This window comes from Schistocerca cancellata, chromosome 4 (assembly GCF_023864275.1).
Source record: "Schistocerca cancellata isolate TAMUIC-IGC-003103 chromosome 4, iqSchCanc2.1, whole genome shotgun sequence".
NCBI classification, from domain to species: Eukaryota; Metazoa; Arthropoda; class Insecta; order Orthoptera; family Acrididae; genus Schistocerca; species Schistocerca cancellata.
This window is the reverse complement of record NC_064629.1, coordinates 227,656,024-227,676,656: the sequence shown is the minus strand read 5'-3', so window position 1 is coordinate 227,676,656 and position 20,633 is coordinate 227,656,024. Positions and strand designations below refer to the sequence as shown.

The 20,633-nt window shown below is 42.2% G+C and overlaps 1 protein-coding gene across 1 annotated transcript in view; it reads right to left on the bottom strand.

The window, feature by feature from the left end:
• The window catches only part of LOC126183860 (endoplasmin-like), a 30,410-nt gene extending 30,150 nt beyond the window's left edge, over positions 1 to 260 (bottom strand). Inside the window, exon 1 of the mRNA XM_049926152.1 lies at positions 81 to 260. Coding sequence (XP_049782109.1) covers positions 81 to 126 — 46 coding nt within the window. The 5' untranslated portion in view covers positions 127 to 260. The remainder of the gene's footprint in view (positions 1 to 80) is intronic.
• Between the last annotated feature and the right edge of the window lie 20,373 nt (positions 261 to 20,633).

The following is a 20,633-nucleotide window of genomic DNA, read 5'->3' as shown; positions in this document are numbered from 1 at the left end:
AATTCCACACACTCAAAAAACATGCAAACGGAACCGGCAAAACAGATTTCAATTTTCTTCCAAGAATACGAAATGCATACCTGAAAATATCAGAACACCTAACACACACAGCAAGAAGTACTTCATGCTGGCTACAATATCAAGCCCGTTTTACCATCAAACAACCAAGTTACTGCGATTTACTCCTGCTAAATGTCCATCCGACGCCGTCTCACACCAACTTCAAGCTCCAACTTAGCACGGCCATCCAATCCCGTAATACCAACGCACGCAAGTGCAATCAATCGACGCTTCTCATTGGTCAACTGCGGCCAATCGGATATAGAAGTGTGTCCCCGGTTTTGATACATGCGTCGTAGTCTCATTGGTCAGCGATGACACGCAGATAGGAAATTTGTTTTAGCGGCTGTCAAAATAGCGAAGCTACCAAGTTCATATGATCTGTCGTCGTCATCACTTTTCGTTTTTCGGAGGGATGCAACGACATTATAGCGTTAACAGGCTTTCATGCTGTTGCAACCCACTTCCGATGCGTTTTGCTTGCCTTTCATAACCTGATGACAAAGTCGTATTCCCCTTCTTGTTGATCTTCCAGTAACAACGCATCTGCGACAAACACATAGCACTTATTTCGAGCAAATAGCAAATATTGACTGCAGATTTTCGAATTTTAATAAATTGTCCCATTTATACACAGTCATTTAGTATTTCAAGTACCCATGTGGCAAGCTGCTTACAAATACGAAAAAAAAAACATTTTCGTGTCAGACAGAGTATCCATAAACAATCGTTCCTCATAACTTGGATACAAGAAAAGATTTAAACATGTGAAGTATAACTTCATACTAAGTGGCCAGTGTTTTATGGATGCAATGTTTAAAACGGTTCCTGAACGTTACTAGGTGATGCTGGACATCACAGTCCCATTCATTAGAAAAATATGAGAATAGCTTTTGTGGATAAGACATTTAGTCTTTCTATGTTGTATAAACACTCAATTAACTGCAAAGTATGAAGCGCAGCACACAAAATTCGGGCACGGGATATCAAACGAAATTTGTGACTGAACTGAGCGTTACTTTGTAGAGAAGATGCAATCTGCTATCTAGGATGGAGAATCAGTAGAGGAGTTCAGTGGTGCCCCAAAAGGATGAAGGGATTCTTGTTGTTCATGTTTTTGCAATGATGACTTGACACATAATGTTAATAATAATCTTAGATTTTTTCTTCAGAGGCTGTAGTTAAGTATTACAAAGTACTGTCAATACATAAAAAAGTGCGCAAATATCCGATCGATTTCTTGAAAAGATTTCTAAACGATAAAAGACTGCAAATTTGCTTAACAAGTTCAGAAATATAAAATTGTGCACCTCACAAAATGCAGAAACGAAATATCCTATGCCCACAATATAGTGAATTACAAACAATATCATTCAACTCATACAAATGTGTGTGTGTGTGTGTGTGTGTGTGTGTGTGTGTGTGTAGGATACTACAATATGTAATTAGTCTACAAAGGAGACAACTTCCAAAACACTTGTATGACCAATCCTTAAATACTGATAAGGCATGTGGGACCCAAACCATATACACTCCTGGAAATTGAAATAAGAACACCGTGAATTCATTGTCCCAGGAAGGGGAAACTTTATTGACACATTCCTGGGGTCAGATACATCACATGATCACACTGACAGAACCACAGGCACATAGACACAGGCAACAGAGCATGCACAATGTCGGCACTAGTACAGTGTATATCCACCTTTCGCAGCAATGCAGGCTGCTATTCTCCCATGGAGACGATCGTAGAGATGATGGATGTAGTCCTGTGGAACGGCTTGCCATGCCATTTCCACCTGGCGCCTCAGTTGGACCAGCGTTCGTGCTGGACGTGCAGACCGCGTGAGACGACGCTTCATCCAGTCCCAAACGTGCTCAATGGGGGACAGATCCGGAGACTTACACCTTCTAGAGCACGTTGGGTGGCACGGGATACATGCGGACGTGCATTGTCCTGTTGGAACAGCAAGTTCCCTTGCCGGTCTAGGAATGGTAGAACGATGGGTTCGATGACGGTTTGGATGTACCGTGCACTATTCAGTGTCCCCTCGACGATCACCAGTGGTGTACGGCCAGTGTAGGAGATCGCTCCCCACACCATGATGCCGTGTGTTGGCCCTGTGTGCCTCGGTCGTATGCAGACCTGATTGTGGCACTCGCCTGCACGGCGCCAAACACGCATACGACCATCATTGGCACCAAGGCAGAAGCGACTCTCATCGCTGAAGACGACACGTCTCCATTCGTCCCTCCATTCACGCCTGTCGCGACACCACTGGAGGCGGGCTGCACGATGTTGGGGCGTGAGCGGAAGACGGCCTAACGGTGTGCGGGACCGTAGCCCAGCTTCATGGAGACGGTTGCGAATGGTCCTCGCCGATACCCCAGGAGCAACAGTGTCCCTAATTTGCTGGGAAGTGGCGGTGCGGTCCCCTACGGCACTGCGTAGGATCCTACGGTCTCGGCGTGCATCCGTGCGTCGCTGCGGTCCGGTCCCAGGTCGACGGGCACGTGCACCTTCCGCCGACCACTGGCGACAACATCGATGTACTGTGGAGACCTCACGCCCCACGTGTTGAGCAATTCGGCGGTACGTCCACCCGGCCTCCCGCATGCCCACTATACGCCCTCGCTCAAAGTCCGTCAACTGCACATACGGTTCACGTCCACGCTGTCGCGGCATGCTACCAGTGTTAAAGACTGCGCTGGAGCTCCATATGCCACGGCAAACTGGCTGACACTGACGGCGGCGGTGCACAAATGCTGCGCAGCTAGCGCCATTCGACAGCCAACACCGCGGTTCCTGGTGTGTCCGCTGTGCCGTGCGTGTGATCATTGCTTGTACAGCCCTCTCGCAGTGTCCGGAGCAAGTATGGTGGGTCTGACACACCGGTGTCAATGTGTTCTTTTTTCCATTTCCAGGAGTGTAGAAGCAACAGGGGATAGGAAAATATACAAAGAAACGTAGCACGAATGGTGAAAGATCTGTTTGACTCACGGGAGAGTGTCATAGAAATGTTGAAAAATATGAACTGGTAGCTGCTTGAACACAGAGCTATCCCACAAAAGCTTACTTACAGTTTCAAGAAAGAGTAAGTATTAGGCGAGTAATGTATGAATATACTACAGTCCACTGTGTACTGCTCCCATAAGAACCACCAAGAGCAAGTTCGACTAAATCATAGTTTCCCAACTTGAGGGGCTCGTTCTCCTGGAGGGGGGGGGGGGGGATGAGGGGGAGTGACGATTGCTCAAAAGAAGACAGAAGCATGCTACAAAATCCTTTGAAACATTGTCTTTTTTGTTGGTCATCAGTCTTCTGGCTAGTTTGATGCGGCCTGCCACGAACTTCTCTCCTGTGCCAACCTCTTCATCCCAGAATAGCACTTGCAATGTTTGTCCTCAACTATTTGGTGGATGCATTCCAATCTCTGTCTTCCTCTACAGTATTTGCCCTCTACAGCTCCCCCTAGTAACATGGAAGTCATTCCCAGAGGTCTTAACAGATGTCCTATCATCCTGTCCCTTCTCCTTGTCAGTAGTTTCCTCATATTCCTTTCCTCTCCAATTCTGCACAGAACCTCCTCACTCCTTACATTATCAGTTCACCCAATTTTCAACATTCGTCTGTAGCATCACATCTCAGTTGCTTTGATTCTCTTATGTTCTAGTTTTCCCACAGTCCATGTTTCACTACCATAGAATGTTTTGCTCCAAATGTACCTTCTCAGAATTGTCTTCCCCAAATTAAGACCTATGTTTGATACTAGTAGACTTCTCCTGGCCATGAATGCCCTTTTGCCAGTGCTAGTCTGCTTTTGACGTCTTCCTTGCTTCATCTTTCATTGGTCATTTTGCTGCCTAGGTAGTAGAATTCTTTCACTTCATCTACTTCGTAACCATCAATCCTGATGTTAAGTTTCCCTCTGTTCTCATTTCTTCTACTTTTCATTACTTTCATCTTCCTTCAGTTTACTCTCAATCCATATTCTTTACTCATTAGACTCTTCGTTCCATTCAGCAGATCATGTAATTCTTCTTCATTTTTACTCAGGATAGCAATGTCATCAGTGAATCATATCATTTATATCCCTTCACCCTGAAGTTTAATTCCATTTCTGAACCTTTCTTTTATTTTGATCATTGCTTCTTTGATGTACAGATTGAACAGTAGGAGTGACAGACTACATCCCTGTCTTATACCCTTTTTAATCCGAGCACTTCGTTCTTGGTGATCCTCTCTTATCATTCCCTATTGATTCTCGTACATATTGTATATTTCCCGTATCTCTCTAGAGCTTACACCTACTTTTCTCTGAATTTCGAACATCTTGCACCATTTTACAGGTTCGAATGCTTTTTCCAGGTCGACAAATCCTATGAACGTGTCTTGATTTTTCTTTAATCTTGCTTCTATTATCAACAGCTACGCCAGAATTGCCTCTCCAGTGCCTTTACCTTTCCTAAAGGAAAGCTGATCGTCATCTAATACACTCTCAATTTTCTACTGAGTGAGGTGGTGCAGTGGTTAGCACACTGGACTCGCATTTGGGAGGACAATAGTTCAAACATGCGTCCGGTCATCCTGATTTACGATTTCCGTGATTTCCCCAAATCAGTTCAGGCAAATGTTGGAAAGGTTCCTTTGAATGGGCACGGCCGATTTCCTTCCCCATCCCTCCCTAATTCGATGGGACCAATGACCTTGTTGTTTGGTCCTGTCCTCCAAATCAACCAACCAATCTCAATTTTCTTTTTCATTCTTCTGTATATTATTCTCATCATTAACTTGGAAGCATGAGCTGACCAGACTAGTGTGGCAGTCATATAAACATACTGTCATTTGACCATCCAATAGACTCCCATACAGATGCTAAAGTAATAAGCATCCATAGGATAGAGAAACAACTGAAAGAGTTGAAAACAAATGAGTTGCTAGGTTCAGACGGAATCCCAATTCGGTTCTACAAAGAATATTCTATGGCACTGGCCCCTTCTTTAGCTTGCAGTTGTCGCCAACCTCTTACCCAATGCAATGTCCCAAATGAAGGGAAGAAAGTACAGGAAACTTCTGAATATAAGAAGGGTAAAAGAACAGACCAGTATACCTAACTTTGGTTTGCTGCAGAATCCTTGGAACATATTTTCAGTTCGAATATAACACATATTCTTGAGATCAACAAGCTTCTGTCCATAAATCAATATGATTTTAGGAAACATTGCTAGTGAAAAACGCAGTTGGCCTTTTTCTCACATGATATCCTATTAACTGTGTATGAAGGGCCACAGGCAGATTCCATATTTCTAGATTTTCAGAAAAGATTTGACATGCTGTCCCATGGCAGACTGTTAACGTAAATATGAGCATACAGAACAGGTTCTTATATATGTGAGGTGCTCAAAGACTTCTTAAGTAATAGAGACCAGTATGTTGTCCTTGGTGGCGAACGTTCATCAATGGTATCACCAGGAGCGCCAGGGAAGTGCCATAGAACCGCTGTTATTTTCTGTATACATAAATGATCTGGTGGACAGTGTGGGCAGCAAACTGTGGTTGTTTACTGATGATGCTGTGGAGTATGGGAGGGTATCGGCACTGTGTGACTGAAGGAGAACACAAGTTTATTTAGACAAAATTTATGGTTGGTGTGATGAATGGCACCTAACTCTAAGTGTATAAAAATGTATGTTAATGTGGATGAGTAGGAAAAACAAACCCATAATTAAAATATGGAGTTTCAGTCTTCGATCGCTATTCTTTATTTTCAATTACCGGTTTCGGGCTAGCTGCCCATCTTCAGATCATATGTTGTAGTTACATAGTAACTTGTCCATACAGAACACAACTATGTCTAGTTTTGACAAACCCATAATGTTCGGATACAGCATTATTAGTGTGCTGAGTGACACAGTCACATCGTTTAAATATCTGTGCATAATGTTTCAATATGATATGAAATGGAACTAGCATGTGAGGATTGTTGTAGGTAAGGCGAGTGGTCGACTTTGATTTATTGGGAGAATTTTAAGAAAGTATGTTTCATCTGTAAAGGTGACCGCATATAGGATGCTAGTGCGACCTATTCTTGATTACTGCTTGAGTGTTTGGAAGCCATGCCAGGCCCAATTAAAGGAAGACACTGAGGCAGTTCAAAGGTGGGCTGTTAGACTTGTTACTGGTAGAGTTGAACAACATACAATTGTTATGGAGACGCTTCAGGAACTGATACAGGAGTCTCTGGAGGAAAGGAGACATTTTTTTCAAGGAACACTACTGAGAAAATTTAGAGGACCAGCATTTTAAGCTGACTGCAGAATGATCCTACTGCCGCCAACATACATTTTGCATAAGAACTACAAAGATAAGATACGAGAAATTAAGGCTCATACAGAGGAATACAGATAGTCGTTTTTCCCTCGCTCTGCTCACGAGCAGAACAAGAAAGGAAATGACTTGCCATGGTGCAGGGTACCACCCTCTGTGGAGTATGTGTGTAGATACAGATGTAGATATAGAATGACCGTTCTCCACACTATAACAAAGTTTGGTTATAAAATTAAGTACCATACCAGAAAAGCAAACGTATATTTACAGCAGCTGAGATCTATCAGAACCCTGACTCACTCTAAAAATAAAAACAAAACTGAACTGCTCAGACAACAAAGTGACTTTCTGATGTACCTTCATTGTATTGGAAATAAAATAAAAATTGAGAAGTCCGGAACTGCGCAACTGCTACGGTCGCAGGTTCGAATCCTGCCTTGGGCATGGATGTGTGTGATGTCCTTAGGTAACTTAGGTTTAACTAGTTCTAAGTTCTGGGGGACTGATGACCTCAGATGTTAAGTCCCATAGTGCTCAGAGCCAAAAACTGAGAAATAGTGCTCTTCAGAATGCAATACATATATTGCAGTGACTCCAGTTGCCAGATATTTTAATGTTACTTGTAATTTAATGCAAGCTGGCACAGCATCTCGAATATGTGTGTTAGACTTTTGTACACAGCCAGAAATATAGCAATTGCTGAATGCTATAATGATATTCCTATTACACTGTTTAAGAATGTTTTGTCACTTTAGGAAATATTTATTTACTTAGTTGATCACTGAGACCATTTTTTGACTTGACACTAATTTTCCATGTATATAAACAAAGGAGTCTTGATCTAGCTGTAGGAGACCCAGATGCATCAGAGCAAGATCCAGAGAAATACCACCAGCAAGTGAGAATATTAAAATCTTAATGTTAAGTGCTGAAGCACTAGCAACAAAATTTCAGCGTTTGAACTGCTCCTAAACAGCACCAAAGCTCGTGTAATAGTAGGGACAGAAAATGGGTTAAAATCTGAAGCTGACAGTAGAGAAATTTGTGCATACACCTAAAGGATAGGGGAATGATTTGGTGTATTTATCGCTGTAGACAAGAAACTCGGACCCACTGAGATAGAAATTGAACTAGCATGTGAAATTTCTTGGGTAAGACTTAGTATCAAGGGTGGGCATAAAATTATAATATGGCCCTTCTATCAACAACCAGACTCACTTTGTGATGTAACCAAAAACTATAGAGAAAACTTAAGTACATTTGTACATAAGTTCCCTAATCGTACTGTAATCATTGGAGGGGACTTTAATCAGCAAACAATGAATTGGGATAATTCTAGTTTTGTTAGTGGTGGGTGTTACAAGGCATCCTGTGAAATGTTACAAAACCCCTTCTCTGAAAACTACCTAGAACAGATAGTTGTAAGCCCCACTCATGATGGAAACACATTAGATCTAATAGCAACTAACAGATCTGACCTCTTTGAGGAAATACACATCAGATTAGTTCAAAAAATGGTTCAAATGGCTCTGAGAACTATGGGACTCAACTGCTGTGGTCATAAGTCCCCTAGAACTTAGAACTACTTAAACCTAACTAACCTAAGGACATCACACACATCCATGCCCGAGGCAGGATTCGAACCTGCGACTGTAGCGGTCGTGCGGTTGCAGACTGTAGCGCCTTTAACCACTCGGCCACTCCGGCTAGCTACATCAGATTAGATCTCGTGTAAGTGACCTTGAGGCAGTTATAGCAACAACGAATTCGAAGTATGAAGGGCAACTAATACAAGCAAAAAGAGTTCTCTGTTCAGCAAACTAGGTAGAGCTGTGTCATATTTCAACAAGGAACTTGAAACTTTTCACTTAGGACATGTAGAGGAACTATGGCTCAAGTTTAAAGGAATAGTTGACTATACACTTACATAAGTAGCAGTACAGTTCCAGATGGGAAAGATCTTCCATGCTATACAGTCATTGTAAAGAAACATCTGAAGAAACAGGGACTGCTGCATAACAGGTATAAAACAAAGCACAGGGCTATAGATAGAGGGACACAGAATGAAAAGTGTTTGGCAGACAGGAGAGTAGTGCATGAAGCCTGCAATGACTGCCATAGGAGAATATTATCGAAAGATCTTTCACAAAACCCACAAAAATTGTGATCATACTTAAAGACTAATAGTGGAACCAAAGTTAGTGTCATGAACAAACAAGGAGCTGAAATTGTTAGTACCAAAGCAAAAGCAGAAATGCTTAACTCTGTTTTCAAATGTTCCTTTAGACAGTACAACCCCTGAGTATTTCCCCAGTTTAATTTTCATACCACTGAAAATGTGAATGATATAGATATTAGTGCCAGTGACGTTGAGAAACCGTTCAGATCGTTGAAATTGAAAGGCCCCAGGGCCCAGTGGAATTCCTGTCAGATTCTATACCCAATTTGTGGCATAGTTAGTCCATCTGTTAACTACATTCTATAGTACACCCTTCAAACAAATAACCTGCCGCCCTAATACCTGGAAAAGCACACATAGCACACCCATCTATAGGAAGAGTAGCAGAAGTGACCCACAAAGCTACCGCCAAATATTCTTGACATCTATTTGTTGCACAGTCTTAGAACTTATTCTGAACATAATGAGGTATCTCGAACAGAGTGACCTCTTCCATGGCAACCAGCACGGATTTCGAAAACATCGATCATGTGAAACCCAACTCGCGTTTTTGTCTCTTCACATCCTGAAAGCCGTGAATCAGGGCAATTAGGTAGATACAGTATTGCTCAGTTTCCGAAAAACATTTCGCTCAGCAGCATACCTACGCTTATTGTCAAAAGTACGATCGTATGGGGTATCAAGTCAAGTTTTGACTGGATTGAGGATATTTTGGTAGGGAGGACACAGCGCGTTTTCTTGGATGGAGAGTCATCAGCAGATGTAGAACTAACTTTGGGTGTACCTCAGGGAATTGTGTTGGGTCTCTTTCTGTTCATGTTGTATATTAATGATATTGCTGACATTATTAATAGTAACCTCAGACATGTTGTAGATGATGCAGTTATCTACAATGAGGTATTTTTTGCAAGAAGTTGCACAAACATTCTGTCAGTCCTTGATAAAATTTAAAAGTGGTGCAAAAATTGTCAACTTGTTATAAATGTTCAGAAATGTGAAACTGTGCACTGCAAGAAACGGAAACAAACATAGTATCAGTGAGTGACAGTTGGAATCTATAAAGTCGCACAAATATTTGGACGTAACATTTAGTAGGGACAAGAAATGCTGTGATCACATAGGCTCAGTCATGAGTAAAGCAGGTCGCAGACTTCAGTTTGTTTTTAGAATACTAGGGAAATGCAACCAGTCTACAAATGAGATTCCTCACAAATCATTTGTGTGACCCATACCACAATATTGCTCAACTGTATGTGACTCAGAACAAATAGGACTATCAGGGGTTACTGAATGCATACAGAGAAGGGCAGCATGAATGGTCACAGGTATGTTTGACCCACAGGAGAGTGTTAAAGAGATGATGAGGTAACTCTTGAACATAGATGAAAACTATCTTGAGAAAGTCTACTAACAAAGTTTTTCATAACCAGTTTTAAATTATGACTCTAGAAATATGCTACAACCACCTATCTATCACTCCCATAGGGATCGTGAGGACAAGATTCGATTAATTACAGCATGCACAGAGACATTTAAGCGATCATTCTTTCTGCTCTCATACGTGAGAGAAACAGGAAAAAGCCATAATAAGTGATACAGTGGGACATATCCTCTGCCATGCACAGTGGTTTGTAGACTATAAGTGTCGATGATGTTGTAGATCCTGTGCTGTCAAAAGAACCAGAGCAAATTGAGAGCAGATCTGCCTATCGGCAGTTGCTGAAGCTCATAGGCAATGGTGAGGGAAGTGACATCGTGAAAGAAAGTAGCATACCTTTTCACTTTCGTAACTTACGAGTATGTTGGTATGAAAGCGTACAAGTTTGGTGTATCCACATTTAAGCTGACTTACATGAAAGGTGGTGGTTGGATGCACATGTAAGACATTCATGCCTGTGAAAACCAGGGTTTATACCTATGCTGACGACAGGTATTGGCTGAAGACAGGGGCAAGACAGTCCACCATATTCTTGAGCCAAAAACAGGGGTTTTCCCGTAAAACCCTGTGTGAAACGCGGCCTCTCTAGTTAAAGTCACCGAATTGACAGTCACATCTGAGTATATAGTTAAATATGACATACTTTCAGGGAAAAAGATTTACAGGGTGTTTCAAAAATGACCGGTATATTTGAAACGGCAATAAACACTAAACGAGCAGCGATAGAAATACACCGTTTGTTGCAATATGCTTGGGACAACAGTACATTTTCAGGCGGACAAACTTTCGAAATTACAGTAGTTACAATTGTCAACAACAGATGGCGCTGCAAGTGATGTGAAAGATATAGAAGACAACGCAGTCCGTGGGTGCGCCATTCTGTACGTCGTCTTTCTGCTGTAAGCGTGTGCTGTTCACAACGTGCAAGTGTGCTGTGGACAACATGGATTATTCCTTAGAACAGAGGATTTTTCTGGTGTTGGAATTCCACCGCCTAGAACACAGTGTTGTTGCAACAAGACGAAGTTTTCAACGGAGGTTTAATGTAACCAAAGGACCAAAAAGCGATACAATAAAGGATCTGTTTGAAAAATTTCAACGGACTGGGAACGTGACGGATGAACGTGCTGGAAAGGTAGGGCGACCGCGTATGGCAACCACAGAGGGCAACGTGCAGCTAGTGCAGCAGGTGATCCAACAGCGGCCTCGGGTTTCCGTTCGCCGTGTTGCAGCTGCGGTCCAAATGACGCCAACGTCCACGTATCGTCTCATGCGTCAGAGTTTACACCTCTATCCATACAAAATTCAAACGCGGCAACCCCTCAGCGCCGCTACCATTGCTGCACGAGAGACATTCGCTAACGATATAGTGCACAGGATTGATGACAGCGATATGCATGTGGGCAGCATTTGGTTTACTGACGAAGCTTATTTTTACCTGGACGGCTTCGTCAATAAACAGAACTGGCTCATATGGGGAACCGAAAAGCCCCATGTTGCAGTCCCATCGTCCCTGCATCCTCAAAAAGGACTGGTCTGGGCCGCCATTTCTTCCAAAGGAATCATTGGCCCATTTTTCAGATCCGAAACGATTACTGCATCACGCTATCTGGACATTCTTCGTGAATTTGTGGCGGCACAAACTGCCTTAGACGACACTGCGAACACCTCGTGGTTTATGCAAGATGGTGCCCGGCCACATCGCACGGCCGACGTCTTTAATTTCCTGAATGAATATTTCGATGATCGAGTGATTGCTTTGGGCTATCCGAAACATACAGGAGGCGGCGTGGATTGGCCTCCCTATTCGCCAGACATGAACCCCTGTGACTTCTTTCTGTGGGGACACTTGAAAGACCAGGTGTACCGCCAGAATCCAGAAACAATTGAACAGCTGAAGCAGTACATCTCATCTGCATGTGAAGCCATTCCGCCAGACACGTTGTCAAAGGTTTCGGGTAATTTCATTCAGAGACTACGCCATATTATTGCTACGCATGGTGGATATGTGGAAAATATCGTACTATAGAGTTTCCCAGACCGCAGCGCCATCTGTTGTTGGCAATTGTAACTACTGTAATTTCGAAAGTTTGTCTGCCTGAAAATGTACTGTTGTCCCAAGCATATTGCAACAAACGGTGTATTTCTATCGTTGCTCGTTTAGTTTTTATTACCGTTTCAAATATACCAGTCATTTTTGAAACACCCTGTATAATTAGAGAGTTGAGAGCTTAATCTGTCTATGCAAAATTTCATTCGTTAAGCATTGACGTCATCGCAGCAAAGCAGCCGATCGTTTTAATTTAAGTCGAACGATCAGCTGCAATAGTTAACACAACAAATGGCTAAAATTCCTTCCAATAATTTCACTTCCAAAACGTGCAATTTTCATAATGTAAACACAGAAATAACGCTTTATAGTCAGAGGAATAGAATTATATCGTATGAAAATTATTGACTGAGCATAGGAGCATTTAAGCATCACCACTAAAATCAAAACCTTACACTTAATGTCAACTGAAGCCTATATTTGTCTGTCTCATACGTTTTCCTTCTTTTTAAGAATCTTTAGGTCCAATTTTGCACGATCAGGAATACATATTTCCATCATGATTTTAGCTTATCGTTACAATCAATAGTGCACATATATTCTTGATGCCTGTAAAAATGAATTCGAGCAATAAATATGCTATACAATTAACCCTTTCACGGGCCATGTGTGGCATACTTCCCACTAAATGTATTTCATTAAAGTGTTTAAGAGAATACGTGTTACCACTTCTGTAATGCTCCTGGCATCTAGTGGCAATCTGCTACACCAGCTGTAGTTTCTGTTTGTTGTGAAATATTGCCTTCAGGACTGTAGGAAGTATCTGTCCCAACAGACAAAGTGTTTTAATGGTGCTTGGAAAATATGTTTACCACCAAAGTAGTTTCTGGAAGGGGCTTGGGAAGTCTACTTACCACTGAATTAATCTGTCATTGTGGTCCTTGGGAAGCATACTTACCACCAACTTAAAGGTATCCTAAATCTTTTGGGAATATGTCTTACCACCTCTGTCTATGACTGACGTCTTGTGGTAGTATACTGCACCAGGGGTGTGAAAACTGCTACAACGATCAGTTTCTGTCTGTCGTGGGATCAGCTGTTGTCAGAACACATTGCTTCGCTTCTGCACTATACATTGTTGTAACCTGCATCAGCTTGTACCTTTATTGCATGATAAAAGTTCTAGGATTGTTTTCACATTGTCATGAGCAAACTTTAATATTGGTAACAAATATTTTTTATGTAAAGTAAAAGAAAACATAAAATAAAAACAGAAAACACTGTTCATTATTTTTTACATGTAATGCCAACACTTAACAGCTTACAAAAGGGAAGTGGGAAATCCATTTACCACAAATTTTTAATACACCACAATGGTGCCATGGTGATGTATGTATCACCATAGTTTTTGGGCTTAAATCACAAAAATAAAATTATCAGTAAATAGGTATAGTCACCTGATCACAATTCTAGTAGGATATCAATGCATTACCTTCGCTGAGTTGTGCCTGCAAAAGGGCTAAATGATCATTTTATACGAAACAAAACAATACTCCAGAGCACTCTGAAATTAAGTCTTTATTTCACTTTCACAAGCAAGAGAAACTTGGAACATATTAACCAGTGTATTTTATGACAAATCTAGTTTACTGTCCTTCATAGATAAGTAGATTACTATATTTGCATTCATTTTTGTTTCTTTGAGAAAAAAATACTTACAGCATTCTCACTGTATGAGCCATAACAGACTCTAATTGTAAGTGATTATCAAATGACCATTAATGGCTCATGTGAGCACTCAAGTTCAGAAACAAAACCTTGTTTAAACACTTACACATAATTTCAATAACCATTAAATCAGTGGGATTATGTGGACATACATATTGCATCACCAGTGAAACCAGGTTCCCCACTTTGCTACCACTAGTTATTCTAGGATGTGGCAAGTAAGTATCAAATATAACCCTGACATAATCATGTGCTCTTGTAGAACAAAAGTTAAGCATTGAGAGAAAATAGCTAAAAATTTTATCATGGTTTGTAACAATGTTAGTCACATGCTGAATTGGTGTGACAACTCTTCATTTACATTGATTACACTATTAAGCACTGGAATACTCTTTGTCTGTGTAGTTCTTCTCCTGCAAGGCGATTATCATGTGTTTCAAATGACTATTTTACTGCTAGAGGTGACAATTCACCTGCTGAATAAGCTTGATTTTCTTGCTGTTTTCCAGGTTCAATTCAGAGTATAACTGTTTCTTGATATGAACAATAGTGTCATGAGGTGGTGCGTCTGGATTGAGGGATACGTGTTTTGGCATAACCAGAAAACAAACAGAAGCATATAATTAGCACTGAATATCAAAGCTGTTGATGTACATAAATTATTAATACTTTCTGGAACAGCAGTTCTTAAAATAAAGAAAACTCTTCCAACGCAAAAGTTAGCACAGAGCAGGATAATCGTATATGCACAATAAAGAATCAATACCTGGAAAATTTTTAATGAACAATTCGTTTGCCTCATTGCAACATTCTCTCAGTGGATCATCATAAATACACTCCTGGAAATGGAAAGAAGAACACATTCACACCGGTGTGTCAGACCCACCATACTTGCTCCGGACACTGCGAGAGGGCTGTACAAGCAATGATCACACGCACGGCACAGCGGACACACCAGGAACCGCGGTGTTGGCCGTCGAATGGCGCTAGCTGCGCAGCATTTGTGCACCGCCGCCGTCAGTGTCAGCCAGTTTGCTGTAGCATACGGAGCTCCAGCGCAGTCTTTAACACTGGTAGCATGCCGCAACAGCGTGGACGTGAACCGTATGTGCAGTTGACGGACTTTGAGCGAGGGCGTATAGTGGGCATGCGGGAGGCCTGGTGGACGTACCGCCGAATTGCTCAACACGTGGGGCGTGAGGTCTCCACAGTACATCGATGTTGTCGCCAGTGGTCGGCGGAAGGTGCACGTGCCCATCGATCTGGGACCGGACTGCAGCGACGCACGGATGCACGCCTAGACCGTAGGATCCTACGCAGTGCCGTAGGGGACCGCACCGCCACTTCCCAGCAAATTAGGGACACTGTTGCGACTGGGGTATCGGCGAGGACCATTCGCAACCGTCTCCATGAAGCTGGGCTACGGTCCCGCACACCGTTAGGCCGTCTTCCACTCACGCCCCAACATCGTGCAGCCCGCCTCCAGTGGTGTCGCGACAGGCGTGAATGGAGGGACGAATGGAGACGTGTCGTCTTCAGCGATGAGAGTCGCTTCTGCCTTGGTGCCAATGTTGGTCGTATGCGTGTTTGGCGCCGTGCAGGTGAGCGCCACAATCAGGACTGCATATGACCGAGGCACACAGGGCCAACACCCGGCATCATGGTGTGGGGAGCGATCTCCTTTACTGGCCATACACCACTGGTGATCGTCGAGGGGACACTGAATAGTGCACGGTACATCCAAACCGTCATTGAACCCATCGTTCTACCATTCCTAGACCGGCAAGGGAACTTGCTGTTCCAACAGGACAATGCACGTCCTCATGTATCCCGTGCCACCCAACGTGCTCTAGAAGGTGTAAGTCAACTACCCTGGCCAGCAAGATCTCCGGATCTGTCCCCCATTGAGCATGTTTAGGACTGGATGAAGCGTCGTCTCACGCGGTCTGCACGTCCAGCACGAACGCTGGTCCAACTGAGGCGCCAGGTAGAAATGGCATGGCAAGCCGTTCCACAGGACTACATCCAGCATCTCTACGATCGTCTCCATGGGAGAATAGCAGCCTGCATTGCTGCGAAAGATGGATATACACTGTACTAGTGCCGACATTGTGCATGCTCTGTTGCCTGTGTCTATGTGCCTGTGGTTCTGTCAGTGTGATCATGTGATGTATCTGACCCCAGGAATGTGTCAATAAAGTTTCCCCTTCCTGGGACAATGAATTCACGGTGTTCTTATTTCAATTTCCAGGAGTGTATAACAATTTAAGTAAAATATACAATGCAGAGACGGCTGCTGTGATACCATCGCCAACAGCAAAGGAAAACAAGGTAAATATCAAATAAACAGTATCATAGACTTATGCATTACAATCATTAATGAAACTTCTAGTGCAGCTTACATTCTGCATGTATGAGAAAAACTGTCGCGTCCCGGCACAGGTCCCGGATGCCAATATAGAGTTGGTCGAGCCTGCGTAGCGCAATCGGGACGTTGACGACAATTATGGGTTTGCGGTTCCCTTTAACTAGTCTTTATGACGGAGATGAGAGGGAGTAGAATCTCCTGGACTGTCTAAGGGCGTGTAGGAGGTGTAGATACCTTATACAATACTTCCAATAGGTAGCGGGTACAAAGGGGGAATTGGCAGCACTGAAAAGCAGTAAGGTGAGATTTTTCCTTTAACGTAATTTATTAAACTAATATCACAAAACATGTGAGGTGTCAGACCCTTCCCCTTACTCTGTATGCTTCTATAGATTCAGCCAGAATCTCCACTTTACTCTTCCTTTATATGAAGGACCTTTATACTATCCACAGGAGACAAGCACCAGCCAGTGGCTTGTTCCTTCTATTGCTGAACTAGCTGTAGAGGCTACTTGAGACAGAGACAACTATCCCTGTTCAAAACTATTCCACAGTAAAACTTCTACTTAACTGACAGTTGTAGTTGATTCCACCAGAGCATCACCGTCTTCTCGTAGTTGCAGTTACTATAAACTCATCAGTAGCGGATGCTACCGTCTCGATGCTGCCGGGCCTTGGGCGCTGCTTGTGCCCTCTTCGACTTCTGCGACGACTCTGCTTCTTGCTGCTCGTGGATGCCCTTAAATACCCATTGTGAAGGTCTGCCCTGCTCGGACGCAGCCCTCGCATGCGCTTTCTCTAACTTATTTTTCGGTCTTCCCGGACGTTTCGTCGCTGTGGACCTACATTGGTTTCGATATGTCGGGCCAAGTCCCGGACGGAAAGTTCCTTCTCACCCTTCAAGGTCCGGGAGACGCGCTGTTCGTATCCTCGACGTGTTTACTAGCTCAGGCTAGTTGTACTGTGTGACACTTTCCCTTCCGTGTCTGCGGTACTGCGCGGCGTCCGCGTAAGAAATACTGGCTGAACCTTTACATTATGAATAGCTATGTCATTTTATCACTTAAATCCTCTGGGGACCTGACACCTCCCCCCAAAAGTACATTAATGCGCACTAATCAAAGTGCCGTTAATACATCAAAATTATTACAATTCTTTGTTTTTTCCTGAAAGAGAAACAAATTTACATCGCAATATCACAAAAGTGTTCCTTATATTACCCTGAAAGAAAAATGACTACTTGCTATGTTCTATCGTCTATTCTTTATAAATACTCTGTCGTCCGCATCTCGTGGATGTCTTTCATAAATTACTACTTCTTCGTCTCTGTCTCCTGATCGTACAGGTAGTCTGGATGTTTCAGTTGCGTTCACTACCGTTGTTCTTACACAAATCGAGCGACAACAGCTGCCTCCTCCCTTCTCGTCAAACAACTGCTTGTATAAATATTTACAACAATTACACTTCGCACAACACAGAAATACAATGACTATGACAATTAAGCTTATACTGATATACGTAGTAATTGAATATGTTTGGACTCTTTTCTCTCTCTCTAATTCAATTTGTTCCTTGTCTATGAATTTACTAATTTCGTCCAGTCTTTTACCTGCTACTCTTAAATCATCTAGATTGGAAGTGACGTGCTTCAAAGGTAAATCAAATCTTATTTCCGACTCATTAATCTTCGTTTTCACTTCCTCACAGCAATCTAAATTAATATCTACGTTAGGTATAATATCTTTCCTAGTATAGTTGCTTTGAATCACTTTGTCTGATTGAATATATATGTGTGTCCCATATCCTTTACAGTTCTTTTTGAATTTTATTATTCCTCTCCCAAGAAGTTTTACGTCCTGTGAAGGATGTGAACTGCATAAAATCGTCATGTCCTCCTCCTTAGGTACTATATATAACCATTCATTGGTACTCAAACGAGTCCATAAACTTCGTTCCAAGGAAATCATTTTCTTAACACAATTATTTGGGATCTGTGACTCTTGTAGTAACTTCACTTCACAGTCCTCTTGGTCATACATTGATATTAGGCCAAATGTCTGTTTGCATATTTTTCTATTCTTATCTATTTCTTTACATTCTAAATGCTCATAGGATACCTTAGCATATAACTTTTTAGAGCTATCTAACAGTAAATATTCCTTTTCCGGCTGTATGTAAGTAAACTGTCCTGTGCCAGCCGTTACTTCCACTGGTAGTGATAACATTTTATACAGATTGAATTCCTTATTTTCAATTAGGGGTATATTAATAACATAACCTAATACTTCCTTGGTTACAAATACATCAAGATCCATAACTTTTAAAAGTATATACCCATATTCTTCTACTAGAGGGATGGGAAATCTTACGTCCCTTAAGTCGTTTTGAATTAATCTTAGATTCTGAACAATCTGTACTGGATTCACAATATGAGGTGCAAGGATACCCTTCTGTGCATGAACTATGGCACTTACTAATTGTTCATATTGCGCACCTATCTCATTAAATAAGCCTTGTAACTGTAGGAGCTGCTCATTGATCGTCATGAATGCTGCCATCCGTTTCAGACCATGATCGGTTGTTTTCAACGAATACGTGATAAATTGTTCCAGCTTGGCCATTCCGTTTTTGAGCAATAGCTCATTCGAACTGATTGATTCTACCGTTCTGTTTAAACCAGTCAGCGTGGCTCTGACTACCGCCACTTGCTCTTTTGATAACTTCAATAACTGCTCGGATCTTGCTTCCATCTGATCGATATGTGTTTTATAATATGCAGCATCCGCCTCGTCCAAAGTGCCGAACAATATTTTACTGATTTCCCCCACAAAGTTGAAAATACCTCTTTTCTGCCGTCTTCCGGGCCTAGTTAATTGATGTATTAGTGATTTTGTTTCTTGTAACCTTTCTACACTCTGTTCGACTCCATTACTTAATACGTTACACTCAGTTCTGCTAATGTTTAAACGCGCTAATTTTTCCCTACATTGCTGCACTGCCATTGTTCCCATCCTTGCAGCAGCATAGAATTTCTCATCTAAAGTTTTAAGGTTAACATATGTTACCAGTTTCCACGTTGTACTAGTAATCTCTACTTCCCCTTCATGGTGGTAGTACAGCCCTGGAGACGCCTTTATCGGGTGAATTTCCACAACATTGTCCGCTTCACCAGGTGCTTGAAAACCGTATGACCACCCCACGCAGATGACCATCCAAATCCAAAACTTCGCGGGTCTGGGCACCATGCTGGGCCTGTAAGCGAAATTTCATAGCCTAATAGTATGGCTTCAGCCTGTTAGCATGTACTTTTAATTGTTGCTTCCTATGCGTTTTCAATACTACATTAGGCAAATCTACTTCCACAACTTCGTAGGGACCTCTAAATTGGGAATCTAGTTTCTTCGATCTCCCGCGTCTCACGGTCTCGTCATGTACTAGCACTCTGTCACCTATCTTAAAGTTTCGGGAATTCTCTGTCTTGTCATAGTAAGCCTTGTTGGTTAATTTTGCCTCTTTTATTTTCTTTCGTGCTACCCTATGTGCTTCCTGCATTCTTGTTTTGAACTGGTCTACATAATCGTCATAATTGTACCCTATTGTGGCTGTCTCTTTCTGTAAGATTCCTGGTACATTCACAATTCTCCCAAACAGTAACTCGAATGGTGTATACCCGGTGCTGCTATGAGGAGTAGTATTAAAAACAAACGTACTGTAAGGAACCCACTTATCCCAATTGCTGTGGTCCTCGTTTATGAAATGCCTCAAATATTCCACTAGCGTTCGATGCGTCCTTTCTAACGCTCCATTCGTCTGGGGGTGAAAAGCAGTGGTCTGGATCTTTTTGATTCTCAATATTTTACATAATCTCTTAAACACTTGACTCAGAAAGTTTGATCCTTGGTCTGTTAGCAATACTGATGGAATTCCATATCGTAATATAATTTCTTCGACGAATTTCTCGGCTATTGTATCTGCGTCTTGCCTCTCCACTGGAATAGCTACCGTGAACTTACTCAAATCATCCTGAAATGTTAAAATATATCTATTACCTCCTGTTGTTACGTCTAAAGGACCAACTATGTCCATGTAACACTTCTCAAACACAGTTTCTGCCGTGTCTGTAACAACTAATGGCATCTTTATCTTACTCTGTGTAAACTTATTTCGCTGACATTTATCACATGTCCTAATGTATTGCTCGACGTCACCTTTCATTCCTTTCCATGAACCGTATCTCTTTAAACGTTCTAGAGTTCGGTGAATACCTTGGTGTCCTCCTAGGGGATTATCATGTACCTCCTTCAAAATTTCGGCTTTCTGTTCCTCACTTAGCTCTGCCTCCTCTTCCTCTACCTCATTAGTCTCGGTTATCATTCTTATTGGCTCTTGGCTTTCCTTCGCCTGTGCCTCTTCGTCACTTTGTCTCATTCGGCTTAATGCATCTGCATTGGCGTTCAGTCGCCCTGGTTTATATATAATTTC